Consider the following 27,324-nt stretch of genomic DNA (forward strand, 5'->3'; position numbering starts at 1 on the left):
ATTGTACTTTTGTTTTACTTTCTCTCTCTCCCCAACAGACCCTGTTAGATCCGAACGTGCGGGTCTCCTTCGATGTACCTTCTCTCTCCTCCAATAGAACCAGTTTTGATCTGAATTCGCAGATCTACTCTCTTTCACTCTCTTGTCTCTTTCTTTTCCTGTTTCTCTTCCCAAAGACCTAAGGTATGTTTTGTTCTTGATTTGTATGTATGATTTTTGAAACTCCAATTTCTCAATATTTTCTCCAACTCTCACCCTTTCCCTCAAATTTTGTTCTCATCATTATCAGAATTTTAAACTTACTCATTTTGAAATCCTGATTTCTCATATTGGTATGGTTCCAAACTCGATCCCTTCTTCCGGGCGGGCGATGGCTTTCACCTTTGATCTATTAACAATTAAACAACCCATTATTTCTTCTGGGAAGAAAAATTCTTATTTATTCTTAGCATGCCTTGATTTTAGTAAAATTCCATTGCCTTGGCAGAAAAATTCCTTCTTCTTTTTAAAATTTTATTTCTTCGCAGGAAAATTCAGGATTTTTTTTTTTGTGTGTGGTTTACAGCAACTGTATGTAGCGTTGACTTTTGGGCGGCTACTGTATAAACATTTAGGAAACTGGAATACCTTAGGGTTAGGTCTAGAACTAGATCTAGATATGTAGTTCAATTTTTTTTTTTTTTTTTTTTTATTCCCAGCTAGGTCTGTCGTTTTAATTGACCCAATGGTCGGCCCATTTAAGGCCCACTTTAATTATCGGCCCAGAACTAAAGTTTTTTTGGTTGTTTCTTGATGTGGTCGGCCCTTTAATGTTCCTCCTCCTTTTTTAGGCCCACATTGTAATTATAGGTCCAGTTCAAAGTCATGTCCTAGAATTATTTAAATCAAATAAATCAATTTCCAGTCACTGTTTCACATCTTCAGTCACTGTTTCACATCTTTCACTGTCCGTCACTGTTTCACCGTCACTGTTTCACCGTCAGCTCTGTAGTACAGTATGTTTACTAAGTTGTTTTCCAGATTTTACAGCTACGGTGAGAACTTTATTTCTATCTGGAAGATTTGATTTGATGTTTTAGGGTTTGGGATGTAAATTAATTTTAAATTCGTTTATTTCTATCTGGAAGATTTGATGTTTTAGGGTTTGGGATGCAAATTAATTTTAAATTCGTTTTCTACAGTAAAGTCTGAGAGACTGGGTATAAATGATGACCGAGTACGACTTTGGGGTTTTCAGTATGGAAATCTCAGGGACAATTTTATTTATGTCACGTTCAACATCGACAAAATGCTCGAGGTATGTTTGGTGCAACTTGTTTAAAACTCTTTGTTTGAATTTTTTTGAAATAAGTTTAGTAAATAATTGATTGCTAGAACTTTAAATTTCTGAGTATAAAATGTGCTTGAGTGTGTATTGTGTGTGTGTCCTAAGCTATAGTGTGAAATTGGGTTACCTGAAGTTATTATACCGATCAATCAGAGCAAAAGAACATGAGACAAAGATATGGTCTCTGATATCAATCTCTTTCTGTCAAAGAGTCCACCTAGAGGCAAGCTTCATTTTTCGTTTATGCAAGTTGCACATAGAGGGTAGCATATCTAACATCACAAACACTGTTGTAGTTGACCATCTAGGTCTGGTCTTGTTCTAGCACAGAGTATACCACTCCACCTCTTCAGAGGCTTCTCTAACACTATCCCAAGACTTCCCTCCATCCCACAAGAGCTTGTCCTCCCTTAGATGAATCACAACAGAAGTTAGAAACTCTTTAAAAGCTACAAATTCAGTGCTCTGTAGTAGCTGTAAATCCCAAGCCCCTCTCTGAACGATAGAGTTCAGATTAGAATTTCTAGGTAAATTCAGCAACCTTACTAATCTTGCCAAATTTTGAAGCACCTGTTTGTCCTCCACACCAAGGATCCTGAAAAAGAAGTATAGATTGACCATCTCCCACTTGAAAGTGGGGAGAGAGAAGAGGAGTGGAGGGAGGAGGAGGGGTGGAGGGGTAAAGGTGGACTAATGAAGCTTAACATTATGTCATGGAATGTTCGGGGATTAAATGACCCGAACAAAAGGAGGGTAATAAAGGCTTTAATTAGGAAGTGGAAGGCTCAAGTAGTATGCTTACAGGAGACAAAACTGGATAAAGCTGAAAATTTAGTCATGAATAGCTTATGGGGAAGTAGGTTTGTGGATGGGAGGCCATAGATGCAGTGGGGACGGCCGGGGGAATTGCTATGTTTTGGGATAGAAGATGGATCTCAAAAGTTGATGTGTGGAAAGGAAGGTATTCGTTATCCATTATGTTTCAATTTGAAGAAGATGGGTCAAGGTGGTCTTTCTGTGGAGTGTATGGACCAGTGGATGATAAGGAGTGAAGAGACTTATGGGAAGAGCTGAGTAATCTTAGAAGCAGATGGGATGTTCCCTGGTGTATTGGGGGGAGGGGACTTTAATGTTGTACTCAGACCATACAAGAGATCTTCAAGGGGGCCTTTTGATAATGCAATGTTTGAGTTTTCAGACTTTGTGGAGGCTCATGGCTTGCTAGATTTACCGATGGAGGGAGGTATTTTCACATGGTCTAGTGGGCGTGATTTTCCTGTCATGTCTAGGCTGGACAGATTTTTACTTTCAGTGGAGATGGAAGAGAAGTTCCCTGATGTGTCACAGGTGGCCTGTGATAGGGCTGTTTTTGATCATATTCCCATTCTGCTTGACTGTGGAGGGATTAGGAGAGGAAGATCCCCATTCATATTCGAGAATATGTGGCTTCGTGTAGACGACTTCAAGGAAAGGGTTATGAATTGGTGGGGTGAATATGATCTAAGGGGTAGTCCCAGCTTTCAACTAGCAGAAAAATTAAAACACTTGAAGAATGACATTAAAGTATGGAAAAAAAAGGAGTTTGGAAACTTGGAGTGGAGAAAGAACCGTTTACTCATGGAGATATCTGCCTTGGATAGAAAGGAGGGTGAGGTGGGTCTTGACATAATGGATAGAAGTAAAAGGGAGGAGTAAGAAATTGTGCCGATGCAGGGAATCTCACGGAGACAAAAATCTAGAGCATTGGGGCTTAAAGAAGGGGATCGAAATACTAATTTTTTTCCTCGCTTAGTGAATGCTTACAGAAGAGGAAATAGTATTGGGAGGATGATCTTTGATGGGTTTACGGCATCAACAGATGGTGAAATCCGGGCAGGGTTAGTGGAGTACTATAAGAACCTATTTATTGAGTCTGCCAGTTGGAGGCCTCTGCTGGATAATCTAGAATTCAACAGCATCTCGGATGAGGATAATAATTGGCTGGAAAGACCTTTTGGGGAGGAGGAAGTGCTTGAAGCCGTAATGAGCTGTGATGGGGATAAAGCGCCGGGTCTTGACAGATTTACAATGGCATTCTTTCACAAGAATTGGGAGGCGCTGAAGTCGGATGTGATGAAAACTGTGGGTGCTTTTTTCGTTAATGGATACTTTGAGAGAAGCCTGAATGCTACGTTCATCACACTTTTTCCTAAAAAGGGAAGAGCAGTGGAGGCCAAAGATTTCAAACCAGTTAGCTTGGTAGGTTCTGTGTACAAGATCATTGCGAAAATTTTGGCGATTAGGCTAAGAAAGGTTTTGGACGGTGTCATTTCGGAATCCCAAAATGCTTTCGTAGGTGGAAGACAAATTCTTGACCCGGTACTGATTGCTAGTGAATGTATAGATGCTAGATACAAGAGTGGTATTCCGGGTATTGTCTATAAATTAGACATCCAAAAAGCCTTCGACCATGTAAATTGGCACTTTTTGATGTATTTACTGGAAAAGATGGGGTTTGGTTCCAAATGGAGAAGCTGGATCTTTCATTGTATTAGCTCAGCTCGGTTCTCTATCCTCGTGAATGGATCACCAGCAGGCTTCTTTGCAAACACGAGAGGATTACATCAGGGGGATCCCCTCTCCCCATTTTTATTCATTATCGTGATGGAAGCATTTAGTAGGTTGATGAAAAGGGCGGAGTTTCTGGGGTTCATTCATGGTTTCTCAGTAGGGACCATCACTAATCAGATTGCCACATCTCATTTGCTTTTTGTTGACGACACCATTGTGTTTTGTGATGCAACTGTATCTCAGATGAGACATCTGAAATGCATTCTGGCCTGTTTTCAAGTAGTTTCAGGGCTGAAAATTAATGTTGGGAAATGCATTATTGTTCCAGTGGGAGAAGTGCCGCAAATACAAGAGTTAGCTGATATCTTGGGTTGTGGGGTTGAGATGCTGCCGATCTCGTACTTGGGGCTACCTTTGGGATAATCAATGAGGAAAGTTACAGTGTGGGATCTAGTAATTGAGCGCTTCCAAAAGAGGCTTACGGGGTGGAAGAAGCAGTACCTATCAAAAGGTGCTTACCTTGCTGAAAAACACTCTTTCCAATTTACCTACTTATTTCATGTCCTTGTTTCCATTGCCCAGTACAGTTGCACAAAGGCTAAATCAAATTCAGGGGAATTTTCTGTGGGGAGGCATGGGAGAAGAGTTTAAGTATCACCTTGTGAATTGGGAGACAGTGTGTAACCCCATAAAGAAAGGTGGTTTGGGAATTCGTAAGCTGGAATGGGTGAATAAAGCTTTGCTTGGGAAGTGGTTGTGGAGATTTGGGGGCGAGAGGAATGGTTGTGGAGGAGGATTATAGCTTGCAGGTTCAATGAAGAGAGGAGTGGCTGGATGTCTTGTGAGGTATCTATTTCAGCAGGGTTGGGTGTGTGGAAAGGTATCAGGAGTGGCTGGGACGAATTCTCCAGAAGAATAAGATTTAGAGTGGGGAATGGAAGGAACGTTAGGTTTTGGAAGGATTTGTGGTGCGGGGATATTGAATTGGCGAGAAGATTCCCTCGTTTGTTTAGAATTGCCGTAAATAAGCATGCCATGGTTGCAAACTACTATCGTCTTGATAATGGGAGAGTAAATTGGGATGTGATTTTCTGCAGGAATTTTAAAGATTGGGAACTCTTAGAAATTACTGACTTGATGGGCTTATTGTATAACCAAGAGGTGAAGAGGGAGGGAACAGATAGGATGGTGTGGATGGGAAGCTCCAGTGGGGTCTTGGAGGTGAGATCATTTTATCGGAGTCTGTTCATGAGGCTTTTCCTTGGAAAGCTATTTGGAAAACTTCAGCTCGCGTTAAGGTAGCCTTTTTCATATGGACGGCGTCACTTGGAAGAATACTTACTATTGATAACCTAAGGAAAAGACGCCATATTGATGTCAATTGGTGCTTTATGTGCAAAAAGGAGGGGGAATCTGTTAACCATTAGTTGTTGAATCGTCCAATAGCATCGGATATTTGGGCCATTTTCCTTGCTATGTTTAGTGTGAAATGTGTTTGTCAAACGACACATAGGGGATGTTAGAGGCGTGGAGAGGGGGACAAGCGATTAGAAGAGTTAGAGATGCGTGGAGGACAACTCCGCTTTGTATATGGTGGAGCCTGTGGCGAGAGAGGAATTAGAGAGCTTTTGAAGGAGTAGAGTCCCCGATTTGGGTGATTAAATCAAATATTTTACACTCTCTCTACTTCTGGGTGAAAGGAAGAAGTTGCTTCTCTGCGGTTAATCTCATGGAGTTCGTGGACACCTTACATTTGTAGTAGTTTTTTGGTGCCTGCCTTTCTTTTCTAGTTGTTAAGGGTTCGCTCACCCTTTATGGTGCACTTTTATTTTAATGAAAATTCCTTATTTACCTATCAAAAAAAAAAAAAAAACCTGCCACCAGGGATTTCCAAATAACAGAGGTTGAACTTCGAGGAATCACAGACCAATAAATTGCTAGAGGAACATATTTATGTTTAAACCATGAAATCCACAACCTATCCTTACTAGCTAAGAAATCCCAGACGAAAGAGCATCTAGAGGCTACCTGGATGTCCACCAATTTTTGAATGCCTAAGCCACCTTCTGGTTTTGTTATAGTGATACACTCCCACTTCAATGGTCCTTACTACCCCAGAGGAAGTCCCTACATACCTTTTGAAGCTGGTTTATCACAGCCATTGGGATATCAAAAACTGAACACCAATATTGAAAAATAAGGGTAATCACAGCCTTGATCAACTCTACCTTGCCTGCAACAGAAAGAGCTTTAGTACTCCAGCAATTTAACTTGCTAGAAACCTTATCCAGATCCTTACAATGAGATCTCTTTGGACCATTTGGACAAAGAGGCAAGCCTAAGTATTTAATAGGAAAGGAATCCTCTTTGCACTGAAGCACCCCAAGCAATGCAGACTTCCTTCTATCTGCTTTGGAGAAGAACACACTACTTTTCAATTTGCTGACTTGAAGGCCAGTGACTCCTCAAATCTCTGAAACATCATAACTACAAATCTGGCATTATGGATGTTGGCCTTGCAAGCCAAAAGCAATCATCTGCAAAAAATATATGGGAGAGAGATGGTTGGAAGGTATGGACTGACTTGAAGGACAGAAAGTTTTCCCCTTTGGACAACAACAACTATTATGGTTGAAAACAACTCTGTAACCAAAGTGAACAATAGAGGGAACAGAAGACAACCTTGTCTAAGACCTTTGCTAGGTTGAAAAAAACCCTTTGGGAGTGCCATTGAACAAGATTGAGTATCTAGTAGACTTAAAAATAGCATCCACCCATGAGATCCATCTTTCACTAAAACCATAGGAGGCTAAAGCTTTAAACAAAAGTCATATGCCTTCTTAATATCAACCTGCAGAGCGATAACCGGGTGTCTTGGATTATTAGAGCCCCTAACCAATTCATTAGCCATAATCAGAGCTTCCTGAATTTTTCTACCCTTAACAAAAGCACATTGTTCCACCCCTACCAGCTTTGGAAGTACTGTGGCCAACCTGTTTGCCATTATTTTTGTAATAATCTTATAGACAAGATTACATAGAGCAATAGGTCTATAATCCCCCAACTTAGCTGCATTTCCAACCTTTGGGATCAGAGAAATAAAAGAGCGGCTAATCCCCAAAGGCATAGAAATGGAGTTGATGAAATGCTGAACAGCAACTACCACATCCTTCTCAATCACATGCCAATAAGTTTGATAGAACCTTGCAGGAAAACCATCAGGCTCAGGCGATTTATCTGGATGAAAACCATACACAACCACCTTAAACTCCTTATAACCAATAAGAGCTTCCGTCATGGTCGCATCTTCTGCATTCACTGTTTGTCTAGGTAAACCCTCACACTGAGCAGTGCCCCTTCCTCTAGCATAAAGGGTCTAGTAATAGTCCACAAATCACTGACTTATAACCTCCACATTTTGTTAGACCAAAAGGAAATAAAGTTCTTCAAGTTCACTGCAGGCTCAACAAACATAGATAAGGCATAGAACACAAGATGTACAAGGAAATCCTCTCAATAGGGAAAAACCTTGGTTCTTGGCCTCAGCCAATAATAAGCTCCACTAGCTGTATGCAAGTAGTTACACTATATGCTGTCTCACACTTTGCATACCCTTGCATAAGTTGAAACACTAGTTTTCACTGCCTCTACCCACACACTAGCTCAACACAGTGAACACTGCACTCCCCCTGCCCTAAGCACCCTTGCTTGGATCCTGGAAGCTCTCACAGCTCACCAAATACATTAAAATGAATGTATAACAACAATAATCAAGCATACACAAAAGATAAGAATGGTTATGCAACTCGAAACTCCAATCTACAACCTCTAAAGCCCTTTATGCAGAAATTAGGGTTTGAGGGGTAAATATGGAAAATCCTGTCCCAAAAATTCTGAGATCATTTCCATAGCCTTATATCACCATTACAAACATGCTCAGATGATAAACATGAAGAATACAACATGTATATAGCACTATATTCACTAATAAGGCTTGAAAGCAACTGTTCACTTATGAACTTAGGGTTTTGGGAAGTAACCAAAGTTGTGTCCAAACTCCAACTTCAACAGCCTTAATTCATTAATATAAACTTGCTAGCAGGTAAATCAAACATAGTATAGTAAGATATAATCAATCTCTACATGAATCACAAGGGTAAACCAGAAAATAGGCTTAATCACAGGTGTGAGAGTAAGAAATCATTTGCAGCAATGTGTAGTTCAAAAGCAAGTGCTCAGCAAATGCAAATAGCTCAAATATACCTGTCTCGACCTTCACTTGGCACCACAACTATTTCAAACTCAATATCATCCTTCAAACCAACCCTTGCACCAGCAACTTTGACAACAGCTCATCCTCCATGGTTAGTACAACAAGAAGGCTTGATTATCTGGTTTGGATTATCATCAAAAACCTTAGAAAACTTTTCTCATTTGAAGCTCTCAAGAGTATTGAAATGCAGGTTACTTTTTAGGGTTTTCAACAAAGGCCTAAACCCTAAAATCACTATAATAGCATATATATCTATATAGTGAAGCTCACTACGCTAGTCCATCTTCAATAAGGATATACACGTGTCACCTTTAGCCAATCATTGCACAGAGAATGTTCTGACTTCTTCATGAGAAAGGACTAATACACCCTTGCCACCTCAGCTGTTTTGTTTCCTAGTGTACCAAAAATTAACAGCCTTTAAAGCCCTTTCTGCAGAAATTAGGGTTTGAGGGATAAATTTGGAAAATCCTGTTCCAAAAATTTAGAGATCACTTTCACAGCCTTATATCACCATTACAAACATGCTCAGATGATAAACATGAAGAGTACAACATATATATATATATATATATATATATCACTATATTCACTAATAAGGCTTGATAACAACTGTTCTCTTATGAACTTAGGGTTTTGGTAGGTCAAAACCTGAAGTAACCGAAATTCTGTCCAAACTCCAACTTCAAAAGATTTGATTCATCAATATAAACTTGCTAGCAGGTAAATCAAACATGGTATGGTAAGATATAATCAATCTCTACATGAATAACAAGGCTAAACCAGAAAATAGGCCTAATCATAGGTCTGAGAGTAAGAAATCATTTGCAACAATGTGTAGTTCAAAAACAAGTGCTCAACAAATGCAAATAGCTCAAATATACATGTCTCAACCTTCACTTGGCAGCACCACAGCTACTTCAAACTCAATATCACCCTTCAAACCAGCCCTTGCACCATCAACTTTGACAGCATCTCATCCTCCATGGTTAGTATTGCAACAAGGCTTGATTATCTGGTTTGGATTATCATAAAAAACCTTAGAAAACTTTTCTCATTTGAAGCTCTTGAGAGTATCGAAATGCATGTTACTTCTTAGGGTTTTCAACAAAGGCCTAAACCCTAAAATCACTGTAGTAGCATATATATAGTGAAGCTCACTACACTAGTCCTCCTTCAATAAGGATGTACACCTGTCACCTTTAGCCCAACCATTGCATAGAGAATGTTTTGACATTCTTCATGAGAAAGGACCAATACACCCTTGCCACCTCAGCTGTTTTGTCCTCTAGTGTACCAGAAATTAACAGCCTCTAAAACCCTTTCTGCAGAAATTAGGGTTTGAGGGGAAAATTATGAGATCACTTCCACAACCTTGTATCACCATTACAAACATACTCAGATGATAAATATGAAGAGTACAACATGTATATATCACTATATTCACTAATAAGATTTGACAGCAACAGTTCACTTATGAATTTAAAGTTTTGGTAGGTCAAAACTTGAAGTAACCAAAGTTTTGTCCACAATCCAACTTCAACAGCCTTGATTCATTAATATAAACTTGCTAGCAGGGAAATCAAACATGGTATAACAAGATATAATCAATCTCTACATGAATCACAAGGCTAAACCAGAAAATAGGCCTAATCACAGGTCTGAGAGTAAGAAATCATTTGCAGCAATGTGTAGTTGAAAAACAAGTGCTCAGCAAATGCAAATAGTTTAAATATACCTGTCTCAACCTTCACTTGGCACCACAACTTCTTCAAACTCAATATCACCCTTCAAATTAGCCCTTGCACCAGCAACTTTGACAGCAGCTCGTCCTTCATGGTTAGTGCAACAAGAAGGCTTGATTCAGTGAAGATTTCTGGTTTTGATTATCATAAAAAAACCTCAGAAAACTTTTCTCATTTGAAGCTCTTGAGAGTATTGAAATGCAAGTTACTTTTTAGGGTTTTCAACACACGTGTCACCCTTAGCCAATCATTGCACATAGAATGTTCTGACATTCTTTATGAGAAAGGGGAATACACCCTTGCCACCTCAGTTGTTTTGTTCTCTAGTGTACCAGAAATTATACATCATAGTGATAAGGTTGTAATAGCATTGTCATCCAAAATTAGCCCTTAAGCAATGCAATTGTAGTGCATACAATATCACTCTAGGACCACATCAACGTGTCACATACCTAAGCTCTATGTGGACCAAAATGCCCTTGTAATAGCTATTTGTCACTCTCAGCAAAATACAAGTCCCGAGACTATATAAATAACAATGTAGGCTCAACTACAGTTGTTCAATATAGTGCAGCTATCTGGACATATGTATAAACATATAATACAGTTGTGAAAAGACCATAGTGCCCCTGAAAATCCCTGTAGCCAATTTTCATGTGTTGAACCTCAAATTACACAAGAAAATAGCCTTAGTAGGTATAGTTGTTGCAATGTACCATGTCAAACTCTTGTGTAATTGTGTCACAAGATGGTAAAGGACAATACTATCCCTGTGTGATGATTTAAGCCACTGTGCGCCACAACGCAGGTGGTAGAACCCCATGAAAGCCCTGTAATCACAGTTTTTGACATTAAATAGGCAAACAAACCTTAGGACCAACATTATCTCTTCCAAAGTGTCTAGCAAGACCTCCACCATGAGCGTCAATAATTATGGATTCCCTTAGCAAGCACTCCGGAATACATAAACGATTCTTCAGGAAGAGAAACCCATCTTGTGTTAGAAAGTGCTGAAATAAGCATTCTTTTCGAATCTTTCCAAAGAACGAATCATTTTGGTAAGGCTCCTTGAGGACATCAAAACCTAGGACTTTTACTTGCATTGTGGAAAGCAAAGAGTGCCTACGGATTAATGCATCAGCCACTTTGTTGAGAATTCCAGATTTATGCTTGATAACAAAATTGAAAGCTTGATTAAACTCAACCCATTTGGCATGCCGATTATTGAGCTTATGTTGAGCGTTCATATACTTTAACACTTCATGATCCGAAAAGAGAATAAATTCTTTTGGTAAGAGATAAGATTGCCAATGATCTAAAGCTCGAACAATGGCATAGTACTCCTTGTAATAGGTAGAGTACTTGCAAGAATTGTTCAACTTTTCGCTATAGAAGGCAATCGGGTTACCTTCTTGGCTAAGAACCTCCCCAATACCCATATTCAAAGCATCACAATCGACTTCAAAAACTTTGTCAAAATCTGGTAGTGTAAGAATAAGAGCCTCTGTCACCTTTTTCTTGATGAGTTCAAAGCTTTTTTGGGCCTATTGTGTCCACTTGAAATTGCCTCCCTTTAAGCATTATATAACAGGAGAAATAAGTTTGTTGAATCCTTTGATGAAGAACCGATAGAATGAGGCTAGCTAGTGAAAACTTCGAATATCATAAAAAGACTTGGGAATTGGCCAGCCTGTAATTGCCTTCACCTTGTTTGGATCCATCTTTATGCCTTCACCCGAGACAACATAGCCCAAAAAGATAGGACTAATTGTCAAGAATTGACATTTCTTCAAATTGTCCTATAACTTTTGTTTCCCTTAGAAGTTCAAAGACTTGTCGAAGATGATCCAGGTGTTGATTTTGATCCTTGCTATAGACAAGAATATCATCAAAGTAAACCACAACAAACTTAGCAATAAAAGGCTTGAAAATGTGATTCATGAGATGTATAAAGGTACTAGGAGCATTGGAGAGCCCAAATGGCATTACCATCCATTCAAAGAGTCCATCCCTTGTCTTGAAAACGGTCTTCCATTCATCTCCAGCTCTCATACAGATTTGATGATATCCTCTTCGAAGATCTATTTTCGAGAAAATAACAGCACCATAGAGTTAGTCAAATAGATCATCAAGGCGAGGGATAGGAAAGCGGTACTTGATGGTTATCTTGTTCACCGCTCTACTATCAACACACATGCGCCTCGATCCATCTTTCTTAGGTACAAGGAGGGCGGGGATAACACATGGACTCATACTTTCCCGTATCAATCCTTTGGTTAGTAACTCATCATCTTGCCTTTGAAGCTCTTCATGTTCTTTAGGATTCATTCGATACGCAACCTTGTTTGGAAGCATGGAGCCGGGTATAAAATCAATACAGTGTTGGATGTCCTTTAGTGGTGGAAGGCCGCGTAGAATCAATATAGTGTTGGTCTTCCAAGAAGCATGTGACAAGTGTCCATGGGGACAACAACACACCATATATCATCTTTATAATTTTTTCCAATAGAAAAATTGAACTAAGCATCTTTTATTTACTTTTACCTCACTTCCCTTGCAAAGCCATGAGAGCTTGTAAGGTTGAGGATGCTCCTCCGTCTTGAGTTGCAACTTTTCCACCATTTTAATAGCTACTACGTTCTCACAACTTCCACCATCAATGATAACATCACACACCTTACCATGAGACGTGCATCGAGTGTGAAAGATGATGTTCCGAAGCCAATCATCTTCCCCCACATGGGCTGCATTAAGACTTCGACGGATGACTAGAGATTCACCTTGGTATCCATAAGTGACATAATCTTCGTCCTTCGATTCTTCCTTGTCAAGTAGTTCTTCCTCCGCTTCTCCTTTGACCTCCTCTTCAATTAATGAGATAATCTTGCGATTAGGACACTCGGAAGCTATATGTCCAAATCCATGGCACTTGAAACATTGACAAGAATTGGAGTTGGACAAACTAGACCTAGTGGAATTAGCCTTGCCATCTTGTTTAGAAGGGGGCTTCGGGTTGGTTGTCTTTGTTGTTGGTGACAACATGGAGAAAAAATGACTATAAATATTTAAATAAGGCCCTCTAACATTACATTAACCAATTAAGTCCATTCCATAAGTTTCCAAGCCATAGGTATTGTTTCCCACATTTACCCACTCTCGGGTTGAAGGAATTCCCGATACTACCTCACTAAAACAGTTATAACTCTCGGTGTAATTGGAACCTGAAGATAGGGCTAGTACCATTGGAAAGCTGATGAAAACTGCTTCAATTTGGGGTCAAGAATGACCTTATTTGGATTTAAAATGAGGGAGTTATGGCCATTTGAAGTTTGGGTTAACAACCAGCGAACATACATGTAAGAGTGCCCGATCGATCGAGTCTAACTCGACCGGTTGTGTCCAAGCTCGAACGGTGGTGGGGCTAAGAGCATGAAATCTAAGGTTTTCTCAATTTTTTTCTTAGTATGGGAGGCTTGATCGACCGAGTGTGGACTCGATTGATCGAGTTGAACCTTGGCCATTGACCTGCAAAGAAGCCTTAGTTGGTTCCTGCATGGAAATTAAGACAATTGGCACCTCAATACACTTAAAATATGTCCCAAAGCAATCATAAAAACATAGATGCACCCCCAAAACATTATCCATACATTATAATGGTTCAAAATTCATCACCAAATTTCATATTGTCCCAAAACTTCAAGGTAAGAACATAGTTGTCATCCTCATCACCTATCTGCCCAAATTGTACAAATAACATCCCAAAAGAATAGAGACCCTTAAGGTCTTAATTACAATGCCTTATACAAAATAAACAAAAAATATCATCTTTACAAAAATAATCGTCATAGCTAAGCATTGTTTACAAAAGACTACAAAAGATGGTTTTGTCAATCTTGACCACACTTGTGGAGGAACATCATTAACCATTTCCTTGTCGTGACCTGTAAATTGTTAAAGGAAGGGGTAAGCACAGACGCTCAGTAGGAGATGCCTAAGGCGCCAACTTTAGACTCCCTTGAGTAACACAACACACGTTAGGGCTTAAGAAGCAGCAAGATCATACATTGGGGATTTTATGAAATCCGAATCACAGTTCAATCCAATAAATGGCATTAATACAATTTTGCATAGTTTTAAATGAAAATGCAATGCATAATTGTCCTGACCTTGGTCTCGAACCGACCCCAACTCATGCTGAAAACCGTCAACTGACTTTATCGAGGCGAGATTGATTAGCGATCCTTGGTCTAGTAATCAACATTACGCGTCCTATAACCAACACACGCTCCCTCTAGGTCAAGTTAGCACCAGACTCGTGAAATTCGGTTCTTTTATAAAATCCATTTCACACCCATTCTAAAATGACTCAAATATCATACTCAACTAGGCCTTCCCACCATGTCATTCACATGAACAATTTCATCAATTAAATTTCAATTTCATTCACATAACAACAATGGTATAAGCATGGCATCTTCTACAAAAAGAGGCCTTCCCGCCATGTCATTCACATGAATCAATTTCATCAATAAAATTTCAATTTCATTCACATAACAACAATGGCATAAGCATGGCATCTTCTACAAAAAGAACACAAGCATGACATTTTCTATATTTTAACCACAAGCATGCTCATCATAGAAATCATATCAACACAATCATGCTAGCATTTAACATTTAGCATAGAATGTCACAGTTTTCATCATATATAAGCATGCTTTCACATCCATCATTGTACTACTATATTTCATTCAACAAGTTTACATTCAAGAATAGAATTAAGATGAAATCATGTGAAAATACTCAAAGAAAGGCAAAGTTTGAGGCATTAGGAAACCCCTACCTCAATGGAAGACAACCAAACAAGCCCTTAAGCTAGCCCCAATTTTGAAAACTCCCAAGCTCTAGAAATATTGGTCTCAAACGAAAGCCCTTGCCAAACACTCCAACTTCTCCTCCTTGCTTCTCTCATAAATCTCACTCTAAACCCCTCAAATATGGGTTGGAAACATAGAAGACATGTATATCTATATAGATATAGAGAGACAAAGAGAAGAGAGAGAGAGAGAGGGGGTTGGCTGAAATGGGGGGAAGGAAAAAGGGGTTAGCAAGTCTTCATCTTGGTCAAGTGGTCCTCCAAGTGCCATGTCTAATTTTTGTCAAAGTTACTCTTTTGCCCTTATTCATTGCAATGCCAACCAAGTTCTCAAAATATCTTCCTATATATATATATATATAACATGCCAATAATGTTCCTTAAATATATATATATATATATATATATATATATATATATATATATTTGTGTGTATAACATGCCAATAATGCTCCTCAAATAAAATGAGAAAATCGGGAGAAGTTCCCAAGCACGAAAGTCGTCCCGACTCCGAGAAATTCTAAAATCAATCCCGTCAATTCTAATAGGCTCAAAATAATTAAAATTGCATTTCTAAAACTCCCGAGCTCAAGAAACTGTCCCGTACGATCCTTGGGACCTGTGCGGCACTCAAAACGAAGTATGGAAAATAAATAGAATAAAATTACTAAAAAATCTAGAAAAGCCAGGAGAGCTTGTAAGGTTGAGGATGCTCCTCCGTCTTGAGTTGCTACTTTTCCAGCATTTTAGTAGCTACTGCGTTCTCACAACTTCCACCATCAATGATAACATCACACACCTTACCATGAGACGTGCATCGAGTGTGAAAGATGATGTTCTAAAGCCAATCATCTTCCTCCAAGTGAACTGCATTAAGACTTCGACGAATGACTAGAGATTCACCTTGGTCTCCATAAGTGACATAATCTTCGTCCTTCGATTCTTCCTTATCAAGTAGTTCTTCCTCCGCTTCTCCTTTGACCTCCTCTTCAATTAATGAGATAATCTTGCAATTAGGACACTCGGAAGCAATATGTCCAAATCCATGGCACTTGAAACATTGACGAGAATTGGAGTTGGACAAACTAGACCTAGTGGAATAAGCCTTGCCATCTTGTTTAGAAGGGGGCTTCGGGTTGGTTGTCTTTGTTGTTGGTGAATACTTGGGAGGTCGAAATACTCCCTGGGTTGGAAACACCATCACGATTCCAAGTTCGGTTATTTCCTCTTTCCTTGAGTTGCCGCTCAACTTTTATTGCAAGCTTAAAGACATCATTATAGGTCCATTATGGTTTTAATTGGACCATAATGTGAACTTCTGACTTCAGCTCACCAAGGTAGCGAGCAATGGTTTGTTCCTTCGGTTCGGATAAGTCACAACGCATCATGAGATTATCAAATTCAGCTGTGTATTCCTCGGCAAAAACTTTATTCTTGATTCTTTGTTCATCTTTTCCCAAGTAACAATTCTATTCTTTCCTTTACGTACACGTTGCTTCTTGAGATGCTCCCACCAAATTGAGGCATGCTTCTTCAATTTATTGGCTACAAGCTTTACCTTGCGGTCATCCGCAACATTTTTGTAATAAAAAATTCTTTCTACGGTATTAAGCCAATCAATGAATTCATCCCCTTGGATCCTTCCTTCAAATTCTGGAATGTCAACTTTGATGTTGTAATCTCGTGAAAATACTTGGTTCCTTCTAGCTCGACGGCGTAGAGGAGCCTCTACATCTGATGCTTGATCCCTAGCACGGTAAAAGGGGTTAATCTCCTCTTCATTATCTGATAAATCATTCCCTGAATCATGATGTGATCCATCATGTTCCCTGAATCACTTGTCTCCTCAAATCATCTAATTCGATGTCACGAAGGTCTCGTTTGTGTACTGGTGCTTCAACATTTGGAGCCGACGACGACGGTTAGCCATCAAAACCTGGAAGAGTGAGGAGTAAACACAAGTAAACACTCTACGTAACACATTCACACTCAATGGAATCCACCAAAGAGATAGAGCAAAGATAACATGAATACTGGTTCTTTAGAAATTCTGAAATGATCTTCAATCTGCGTTGCTCATTACAAAATTAGGACTTGTATAGATGGTATGGAACATCCCTCCAACCATAGTTACTTGAGCAACAATAAATATTAAATCTAGGAACATGAAAATCAGAAAACTTGAAGGCTTTTGGAATGCAGAAAATGCAATCTCTGTTCTTGGCCTTGCTGCGATCAGTAGATTTATAGTCACGAGATGAGCCATATATCAAAAGAAAGGTCTCGAAGTCTAGTTTTCAGAACATCAAACGGATCGTAAATCGGAGCTTGGTATAGGGAAAGGTGATCATTTTACCAACTGGTGTGCAGGCTGTCTACAAAAACGAAAATGACTCTTTGAGTTTTCCAAAGAACTAATTAGTTATTCTTTGAATGTGTGGCTAAGTTGGGATTGCCAAAGGTTGTTTCAGCATAAAAAATCCTAACCCTATCCCCCTTTTGTCACCATATCTGACTGTGCGGCTTCACCAAATTCCATCTCCACCCAAACATCATCCAACCAAAACTCATTAATACCACAAGCCCTAGCCACCCACTATTTCCTCAGGTCAACCAAAGTCCCAAAAACCTTAATCAGACCTTCGCTGCCCATAAAAAGAAGATGAAGAGGAAGAAAAAAGAAAAGAAATCTTTCAAAATGTGCTTTTTGCCTGTGGTTCTCCACTAAATGTAACTGTGGCTTTGGATGTTAATATATGTTATTTATGTTTTATTTAGTGTTGATTATTAACTAACTGCATTGTTCTGCAGGAAAATGCAATTTATAGACGTGCTGCAAAAGGAGAATTCAAGGAAACTTCCAACGTAAAGGTGTGATTAAAAATAGTTTTATAAAATGTTTGTTTGTGTAATTAGCACTTTTTTTTTTCTCAGAAAATGTTTATTTACGGAATTGTAGTTCCCAGCCAGTGTAAACAATTCTTGGAAGAGTGATTCTTAGAATTAAAATTCCTAATCAAGTCATGCGCAATAATCATAGCATCCCGAATTTTTCTCCCTCTGATGAACTCATTTTACTCTAAGCCAACCAGTCTATTCAAAATCAAAGACAATCTAGAGGCCATAATTTTAGCAATTATCTTTTTTATCATATTACAAAGGGCTATAGGCCTAAAATCAAAGACCTTCAAAGCATTATTCTTTTTTGGAATCAAAGTAATAGATATACCAGTTGGAAGATTTTAGACTCTCTAAAGAATTATTGAACTGTTGTCACTACATCACCACCAATTAAGGACCAAAACTTTTGAAAAAATCTTGCAGTGGTTCATCAGGCCAGGTAACTTATCAGGATGAAATCCCATAACAACATGCTTAACTTCTTCTGCAGTCATTGGTAGTTCAAGAGAAGTTGCTTCAGCGTGAGTAAGAATCTTTCTAGGACTTGAGAATCAATGTCAGCATTTGGCTTAGACTTGGTATGCATTCCTTTATAAAAACCAGCATCATACCTTTAATTTTTTTAGGATCGGAAGACCAAACCCCTTCCTCATTCTGCAACTGAGAAATACTGTTAAAATTCCTATTTAGCATCATTCTTCTATGGAAAAACTAGTGAATCTGTCATTATCATTCAACCAAAGGACTCAAATTAACTTAGATTAAAGGTGATTGACTGATGGTTGACATTTCTTTCAATTTTTTCTATCTTCTTTGACGCCGAGGTCTTCTACTCCGGCGTCCGTCGTTTTTTCTTCTCTTTGGCGCTGGAGCTGTGGTTTTTTGGTTGGATAAGTGTCATGCAACATTCGTATCTCAAACTGGTGACTTTACCACATCTCAATTTCCATGGAGAGATCAAAACCTGTTCAATCGACAGAGATGTGGTTTTTAGGGTTGATCACCAAAGTATTACAGGATGTGAATCCGTCCTCAAATCTTGTTTAGTTGGCCGTTTTGATCGTGATGCGGGGTGTACCAAGGTATTGAGGAGTGGGTGACAAAGTCTTGGAAGGTTTCGTGTGGGGTTGACGGTATCAACCCTACCTGATGGCCTTTTCCTGTTCTAACTACCATCGGAGGCCAAAGCACGTAGGGTCTTGGATGTAGGGAGGAAGAGATGGGGAGAAGCCCTTTTATACATTGACAAGTGGTATTTCGCGATGGGTTGCTCAGCCATGGTTGATCGAGATAGGATACTAAGGGTGGTGTTGTTTGGGTTGCCCCTTCATATCTGGTGCCACAAGTTGTTCGAAGCCATAAGTGATCTCTGCGGATGTTTTGGCGAGTGACGAGAGAGTTCTTCTCTATGTCTCTATTGGAGCTGTGGTGCCGGAGTATGTCTTTGTAAAAGACCAGCTTGTGGCCTTTAAAGTCAATTTGATAGAGGAAACCTCACCTTGCATCCTTCCGAAGTCCTATTATAGTGCTGGTGAGGTTTCCCACCTCACGTCTGGTGGAGAGCTTAACAGTGGATGTTGCTGGCATTTGCAGACTCATTTGGGTTCCCAAGGATAGAGACAAGCGTCCGTCAACGCACCTTCTGCAAGTGGGGAAAGTAGACCCATGAGATGTACGCGTAACGTCCGTCATCAACGCCATTCAAATCCTTGTTTTGATCGCCTTGATGGTAACCAACCACGTGGACGGCTACGTGGCATCATAGGAGACTTTCATGCGCGGTTTCAGATTTGCTTAAGTTTGGCCATGATTTATCCTATGGGCTGCTAAACCCATCAATAGTGGGCTGTTAGTTAGTCATTGGCCACAAGTTACAAAGGATACTAAGAGGAATGTCGTGTGGGGGTCTAGCAATCATTTATCTATTTCTTTCCTAAATGACAAGCCCAACCCACAGTTGCCAAAGCCCATCCGCGACAATGATAAGTCATGAAATGGGCCACCAGATGATTTAAAAAGAAAGGTTTTTTGGGGGCCCAAAAACCAGATCTTTGTTTCTTTCCTTAATACAAAGTCCAATCCATCTACTGAACCCAACTTCGATTATCCACAGAGTCGTCCTCTTCATGTTATTTTTGCAAATTTTTGGACTTCGCCGGAGAAGAGAAGATGGATGAAACTCAATGCCGACGAGGCTAGTGTGGGTATAGACGAGAAGGTTTTTCGTCATTTACAGTGTTGTTCTGATGTTTCAAACACGTCCATACCAATCACTGCTTGGACAAAGGGAAGAAACTCTAGATTTTCATCTCGGGACTCTCACAGACAAGCATGTTTATAGTTGGTCGAGAAAAGATAAACAGAAATGGACCTCTACGAATGACCCAAGTATGTCCTCTGTTATTCACCCCCAGAGATCTCCTACTGCCCCCTTCTTCCTATTCTTCTCCTTCTTGTGGGGCGAGGAGAGGCGATGTTGAGACGACAATGGAGAAGAGCAGTGTGCTGTCAATTGTGCCTTCGGCACCTGAAGTTGAGCATGGTCTGGTTACGGAAAGGAAGGTTGCCAATGGCTATAGTTCTAGTTTATGGAAAGGAAGGTTGCCAGTGGACAGAGGTTCTGGAGCAAGATTTATCCTATAGTTCTAGTTTAGAGAAAGGATCTCTAATCATATGCGGTTATAGCAAAAAAGGTTAATCCGGCTTAGCCTTGGTTTTGCTTTTGTGGCTGTGTGGTCACGAGAGCGGTTGTATCAGCTCTCTCTTCCCTGTCTTACTCTCGACTCTTTTAGCAATCTGAAGTAGATGAAAAGGCCTCCTTTCCGGCACAGTCAAAGGCAACAGGAGAGTCTCAAGCAAAGAAAGAGAGAAAAGTCACCGACATTGACCAACTTTCACTCCTCATCTGGTCAATCGGGTCTACCACCAAGCCTAGGATCCGACCTCCCTAGGTCTCTTGTTTAACGCCTCTCGGCCTAAACACAAAATACACCGAATCGTGGTCAGGAATGAAATATGGCCTTAGCTTTGAACGCATTGCTTGGGTGGTTCAACCTTTAGGTAGAGCTATATATGTAGTGTTCCGCTAGTGAGAATGACTTGGTGACTCTAGTGGATTCGAAAAGGCAAATGAGCTTATTTCGCGTTCAAGCCTTCTGTTTCCTATCCTTCGAACAAGAAGAATCTGCCTTCATCTTCGTTTGAGAAATGCCGAAATAGGAGAGCAAAGAACAAGCCCGGGAAGATCCTATTCTTAACTTGCCCTTCTTTCGAGTACGAGATCTCTGGGTAATCCTCTTCCTCGCCCCCCAATCCCAGTATAAAACTCATACCCCAATCATTGCTCAAATCCGTCGAGTTCGGAGCCTATTCCAGTGAGAAAGTCACTTTCTATCCCTTTGCTTTATAGCTCCTCTTTCTGAATCGTGCAACAACACTTCATCACACCCTACTCTTTCAGTAGCAGTTGTTGTGGAAGACATGCTTGGTACCATCCAAATAGAAGCTTTTTGACTCAACAATGCCCAATGGACCAACAAGGCTTCACCTACTATTTTATAGAGTTCCGTTGAATCAATTAATAAGGGAGCTCTTTCGATTGCAAGAGCTTTCACGTTCTCCAAATGAGTGACTTTCTAACTGGTAAAGGGTCCAGGCGTAGAGGGAGGCTTGATGAGCCCCCAACTACGAAGAGATGTTCAATTACGGAATTTTGAGCTTAGATGAATCACAATGAAGAAGTTCGGTTCGCTTTTTCCTTCCGGCTGAAGAGCAAGCTTAATCAAGACCTAATAAAGGATGAATCGCCGAAGCAAGGTTCACGATTGTACTTCTCTAAAGAAAGGGTTGACGCCTCTACCGTGGACCGATCTTCACTTGAACTTGAGAAAAGCCAATTCTAGCTCCAGTCGAATGGCAGGAAGAATGATTGAAGAACCTCCTTAGCCTGAAGGCGAATTGCAAGATCCCCTGCTTTCACTTTGAAGAAGAAAAAGGAAGAACGCCAGTAAGGTAATAAAGTGCAGGTACTATATTAATTGGTCCCTTCAAGTCCGTAGCCAACTGCTGAGTAGAAAGCAACTTCCGGTCTTTCTTTCTTGTGATTGGCCAATGAATTCTATCAGAAGATCTGTACATTGCATTGGTCAATCGCGTTACACGATACAGAGAAACTCAACATGTTATACTGCACTGTTATCAATATCGACAAATCATATTGTACACCAATCAGTATGCAATATCAAAAATCAAATTGTTACATGTTATATTCCTATGCACCTTTCCTGGTTCCCGCTTTTAACAAGCAAAAGAGAAATCAAGAATTTTGCAAAATGACAAAAGGTCTCCATTGTTCTTTATATGTCAAGTTCCAATTCAGTAATTGAGAAAATTTAACCTCAATCATACATCCATACTGCAGAGAGGAATACAGATACATCCGTTGTTATTTCTGCACATTCCTTGTCCAAATAGGGGAAGCCTTGATATAAGCTTGCTATGGATCTAACACCTGATCTATTAATTCTATTAGATGCGCTCCCACATATAGTACTTATTTACAACCACTACATTCTCAAAAAGTAAATAATGCATTTACAGAGCTAAATACAGTTGTGTACCTGTAGATGATTGAGAACAATAAGCTAAAGCTCTTTTCTAGAACCACAGACAACCTTTGCTACACGCTTGAGACCCTATTTTAGTAATAAATTCAGTCATGTATATATTATGCCATTTTATTTTAAATAATATGGATGGTTCAAGTGAGGCAGAGTATACCACTTAACCGAGAGAATTAACTAGAAATTGATGGACTAGTGGACTTATCCGAGCACCGCATAAAAGGCTAAGGAATCCCTCTTGGGGAGTTGAGTCTAGTCCTGTATATAAACAGTAGAGAATGGTGAACAGAAAACAAATAGGGAAAGATGCCATTAAATCATGACAGTTTTCAGCAGTTACCGTGGTCCATTATCAGAGTAGAAAGCGAAGAAAATTTCTCATGAAATGTATGCATTGCATGAGACCATTGTTTACACATGACTGATAGTGATACCCGAATGACTTCAGTTAAATCCTCTATGTTAGAAGCTTGTTGAGCCACCTGGTGAAGCTCATTTTTCCTAGAGTTGGTTGGGGGTTGTGAGGAAGAAAAAATCAAAGAAATTAACTGATAGTTTTATCGAAAGGTCATATAAAATTATAATAGCCTCCAAATAGGACTACTAGAATCATCATCGATTTGGTTAAGCAGAGTAATTTCAGCATTACATACTCTATCTCTATTTTAGTTTTAGTTAAAAAAAAAAAAAAACTTTAAAATTATCTCTTTTAAGGCAGAAATTACATCAAACATGAATAGCAACTTAAAAAGGAGGGGATATTAAGCTATAATAAATAATCTATAAATGATGAATATTGTTGAAAGGAGGAAGAGGGATAAAACACCATATATTTATTCTCTAAGTTACAAAAGAGTTCACGAGTGCTAAATCAAATAAAGGCAACAAACCCAAGCTCATGTTTAAATGCCAAACTAGTAAAACAGGGCCTACTACTAGAAGAGGATACATCCACAACAAAATTAGACATTTTGGTAACCTAAAAGAGATAAGAGAGAGAGAGAGGTTGCGAACTCTCTGTGGCATATACAATCAAATGACTTATTCTACAAAGGAAATTAAAAAATGATAAATTCGGATTATATATTTTTTTCATAATGGTGACTGATGACGAGTTTGAGCGGTAGAACCTGGTTAACCAGGCGTACGAAGGGGTAAAAGTGCATCTAAACCTTGACTTTCCGACTTCTATGGAACAATGCTTGAGGATGGCTGCTTTCTTCTTGTTGAAGAAGCGGATCTAGCTGACCTTTTTCCGCAGGCAGATTCATAAATTCGATTCTATGGCAATTCTCGTGCCCTTTCAATAGCGTTCTACTGCTTTCTAAGGGTGCCATCTATGCTCCAATCTTTGGTTTCAGATGTTTGATTTCCTTCCGTCATCCGTGTGACATATTTCTTTATAGTACCTTTTTTATAGTACCTCAGCTCCTTCACGGCAAAACTCCTCAAGGCTCAGGTAAGCTCGAATGTGGGAACTAGATAACGGGGCGCTTCGCTTTCTAAGACAAGATTCTCAACTCCAACCGTCATCCTTTGTCTTATGTCATAGCCATCCTCTTCTGCATCCACCACTCATGCAGGATGTGCAAATCTTTCTTTTACCACAGGTTCTTCCTTCGTTCTTGACGCCCGTTGATGTGAATCCTTTCGGTATTTCTTTTGAGAAGAAACAAGCAGCTTGTGGACCTTATAAGCTCATTACGTTGTCACTTGGTGGAGACGGGCAAAGGCACAGAGCAAGAACGCACTTTAGGTCCCCGCTCTTTTTGGGCATCAGCTAGAGAGAGCTCTTTTCTGCAGATGTGTAAGAGAACAACCGAGTCAATTTGCCAAGACAGAGCTGCAGATCGCTCATCCCTGCACGATGAACCAAAAACAGACTTTCATAGTGCCGGCTGGAGGGCTAGGTTAATGAGATACTCCACTAACAAGGAAATAGTGAAATAGAGGACATAAAAGTCAGTGTATTAAGTTGGTTGTTCCATTTCTGTTCCCATTGCCTAGTAAACAGAATGACCAGCTACAGTGCCCCGGCTCCAGATGTCACTTGTGATGGTGGGTGCCCTTGTAATAGCATTCAATCCAAGCCAACAGGGGATCCTCTTTGCTTTTAGTTCCTATTGACTGGGTTGAGAGGCTGCTTTGGGTTGGAACATCTGCGCTTGGAGTCGTTCGGACTCACAGGCAACGTTCGCTAAGGAGTAGCGATCCCAGGAGAAGATAGCAATTTTGTGGACGTAGAAAGGGTTAAAAAACCTGTAAAAGCATAGTCCTCTCAAAAGCTTTCACTCTTGGGCCTCATAAAAGGCTGGAAAACATCAGAGGGACGACTCAATGGAGGACTATAACGCTTTGCTTCACTGTTCCCATTGTCTTAAGTAGTCCTATCTTTCTAAGCCCTCTTTCTTCCCCATGTTAGTGAGTCAGCCAAGCTTCTTGGAAATGACTCTATCTGATGTCTTCTTCTAAATGAGAGAAAGTGCTTTCTCTTTTTAGTAGATACCACTGAAAGTCTTTCACCTGTTGTGACATAGGTACGTGTCTCCAGGACCTCGCCTGAACCCCTTACAGCAGAAGAAAGATGAGGTACTAGAACGAAGGAGAAGCCTTAAGGATGATAAAATTACCCCTCTGAGACGGAGTCTGTTTCTGTAGTTGTAGCATAGCCCGATAAGGTTCCCACTCGCCTGGAATAGACAGAGGTTCTGGTTCACTTAGGTCTCAGCACTATGGCTATAGTTCTAGTTTAAAGGATAATTACAAAATGAAGTAGGGAAAATAAATAGAATAAAATTACCGAAAAATCTAGAAAAATCCGGGACATTACAAAATTTAACTGTGGCTTTGGATGTTAATAATATGTTTTAAAGTTTTGTTAATAATATGTTACAAAGTTTTGTTAATAATATGTTTTAAAGTTTTCTTTAGTGTTGATTATTAACTGCATTGTTTTGCAGGAAAATGCAATATCTGAATGTGAAGCTGAAGGTTGTTTTAGGGCAAATTTGTTTACAAAGGTATGTCACCTATTGTGTGCAACTGCCTTTGTTTCTCAGCATATAGTTGTCTGTCACTTGTGTGCAACTGCCCTCAGCAGAGCTGGTGGCTTTTTTTCTTTTCTTTTTGTTGATTATTAATTATACTGTGCAGATGCAAGATGTGCTATATGCTGGCAGTGCTCACCCACTCTTCTGGGTATCTTCTTACTTTAAGAAAGTGTCATTGTCATTGATGGTTTCTTAAAACGTTTACCTTAAACTTAAAAATATATATTTTTTAGGGAAGAAGGGGACATCCTTCCATCTATGGTTGTCATGTTTTCCGACGTTTGTATTCAACTGGTGAAACTCTATCGGATAAGGTCATATCAAATTTCTTAATTTTCTGTCTTGGATTTCTCCTCTTTTTTTTCCCCCCCCCCCTTTCTAATTAGTAAAATGTTACAGATCTTGTCCTATTCCAACTTTGATGAACACAAAGAACTTCTTTTGCGTTACAATTCCTTTTTCCCAGTAATCTCAGCAAAGAACAAGTTACCGTATAGGTCTACATACATATCTAAATTGGATTATATGCTGTGGAGTCAAAAAGCTGCATCTAGTCCACGTCAAGCCCTTGTCATTGAGTATTTGTTGACAGCTGATTGGGTGTTTGTAATAGACGTCCAACATTCTTTGTTAAAGGAGAGTATTAAATGCGCGGAAGTGCCTACCTTAGGCAAGGGTTTTACAAGAGTGATGTTTGATGGGTCTTTCAATCCCTCCAACAATACAGGAAGCATCGGAATTGTTTTTGTGAACTGTGAAGGAGAGTTGATTGATTTCATCAGCCAGCCTATTGATACTGTGATAAAGACATCTCTCGAAGCTGAATTTGCTGCCCTCCAAAAAGCTATAGCAATATCCACCAAGGAGAAGAAATTACAGAAACTGGATCTTCTTTCTGATAATGAAGGCATTGTTTTTGAATTGAGTGATGGCGACAAGCTTGATTACATGTATTTACTTATTTTTAAAAGGTTTTAATTTTTTATTAGGAATTTGTTCAACTTTATGATAATGAAGACTCATTGTGTTTTTGTTGTGGAACAGTAATCTGCGCGAGGAATTGAAAAAACACACTACAATTTGGTCTATCCGTCACGTCCACAGGGAGGGCAACTTAGCAGCTGATTACTGTTGCTCCTGTGTATTAAGAGGAGCTTTTTGTGATAAGGAGGTTGTTAAGAATCTAGTTGCTAAAGATTGGTCGAGGCCAGCCTTCGTTTTTAAACAAAAAAAATTGGTCAAGTCGAAGGATGCTAGTGGGGAAGAAATTTGGGTTTCTGCAAGCTGAGCATTTTTTACTGTTGATTCTTTTGTGTTTAACAACTAATGGCTACCTCTACTGCATTTGTTACTGTTGATTATTTAGTGTTGAAACAACTAATGGTTACCTCTACTACATTCGGCTGACTTATTTCAACATGGTTACTGTTGCACGTGTAAAAATCAAATTGGGTCCTCCCACTTCGAATGGGGTCCTCCCACCTAAAAAAAAGTTTCTTTAAGGGCTAATTTGGTATGGTGGAATGAATTGGAATGGAGGTGGAAATGGAATAATGATTCTTCTTCTATCATTTGGTTACACTGTGTGTAAAAATGGAATGTTCATTCACATTCATGGGTTTGGTAAGAAAGTTGGAATAAAATGAATTTATATTATTTTTTTAAATTACATTTTATTTTTAGTAAAAAAAAATTAACTAAAAAAATTAACAGAGGAAAATAGACAAAAAAAAATAAAAAAAAAATCGAAAAGGAAGGATGAGGTCGAAGACTTGGCAAAATAAGGGCTCCAGGTCGTCCTTGCTTCTTTGCCTCAGAGGTGTCTTACCAAACATGAAACTAAGGAAAGAGTGGTTATGGATTGTCTCTCTTGTCAATTGATCTCTAGCCCCCAAACTCTCTCTAACATCACCATCAATCTCAACATTGCCAGCATTATCGTTGTCTGGAAAGTGCTCTGTGTTACGGAATTTCTCAACT

General features: G+C 39.5%; 1 protein-coding gene across 2 annotated transcripts; it reads left to right on the top strand.

Moving 5' to 3' along the window:
- Nucleotides 1-26,755, top strand: LOC132276084 (uncharacterized). Of its 2 annotated transcripts, none has more exons than XM_059777339.1 (8): nucleotides 1-1,034; nucleotides 1,182-1,297; nucleotides 17,583-17,642; nucleotides 25,255-25,314; nucleotides 25,448-25,492; nucleotides 25,578-25,658; nucleotides 25,744-26,294; nucleotides 26,389-26,755. In XM_059777339.1, exons 1-8 carry the CDS (start codon nucleotides 998-1,000, stop codon nucleotides 26,630-26,632), a joined length of 1,194 nt encoding a protein of 397 aa, XP_059633322.1. In that variant the 5' UTR covers nucleotides 1-997; the 3' UTR covers nucleotides 26,633-26,755. The 2 variants fall into 2 exon arrangements, with proteins under 2 accessions (XP_059633322.1, XP_059633323.1); XM_059777340.1 differs by having other exon boundaries at nucleotides 2-183.
- The last annotated feature ends 569 nt before the right edge of the window (nucleotides 26,756-27,324 follow it).

The sequence above is a fragment of the Cornus florida genome, unplaced genomic scaffold (genome assembly GCF_030987335.1).
Source record: "Cornus florida cultivar Cherokee Brave unplaced genomic scaffold, ASM3098733v1 CherokeeBrave_3.0.0_Hap2_Chr10, whole genome shotgun sequence".
Classification (NCBI taxonomy): Eukaryota; Viridiplantae; Streptophyta; class Magnoliopsida; order Cornales; family Cornaceae; genus Cornus; species Cornus florida.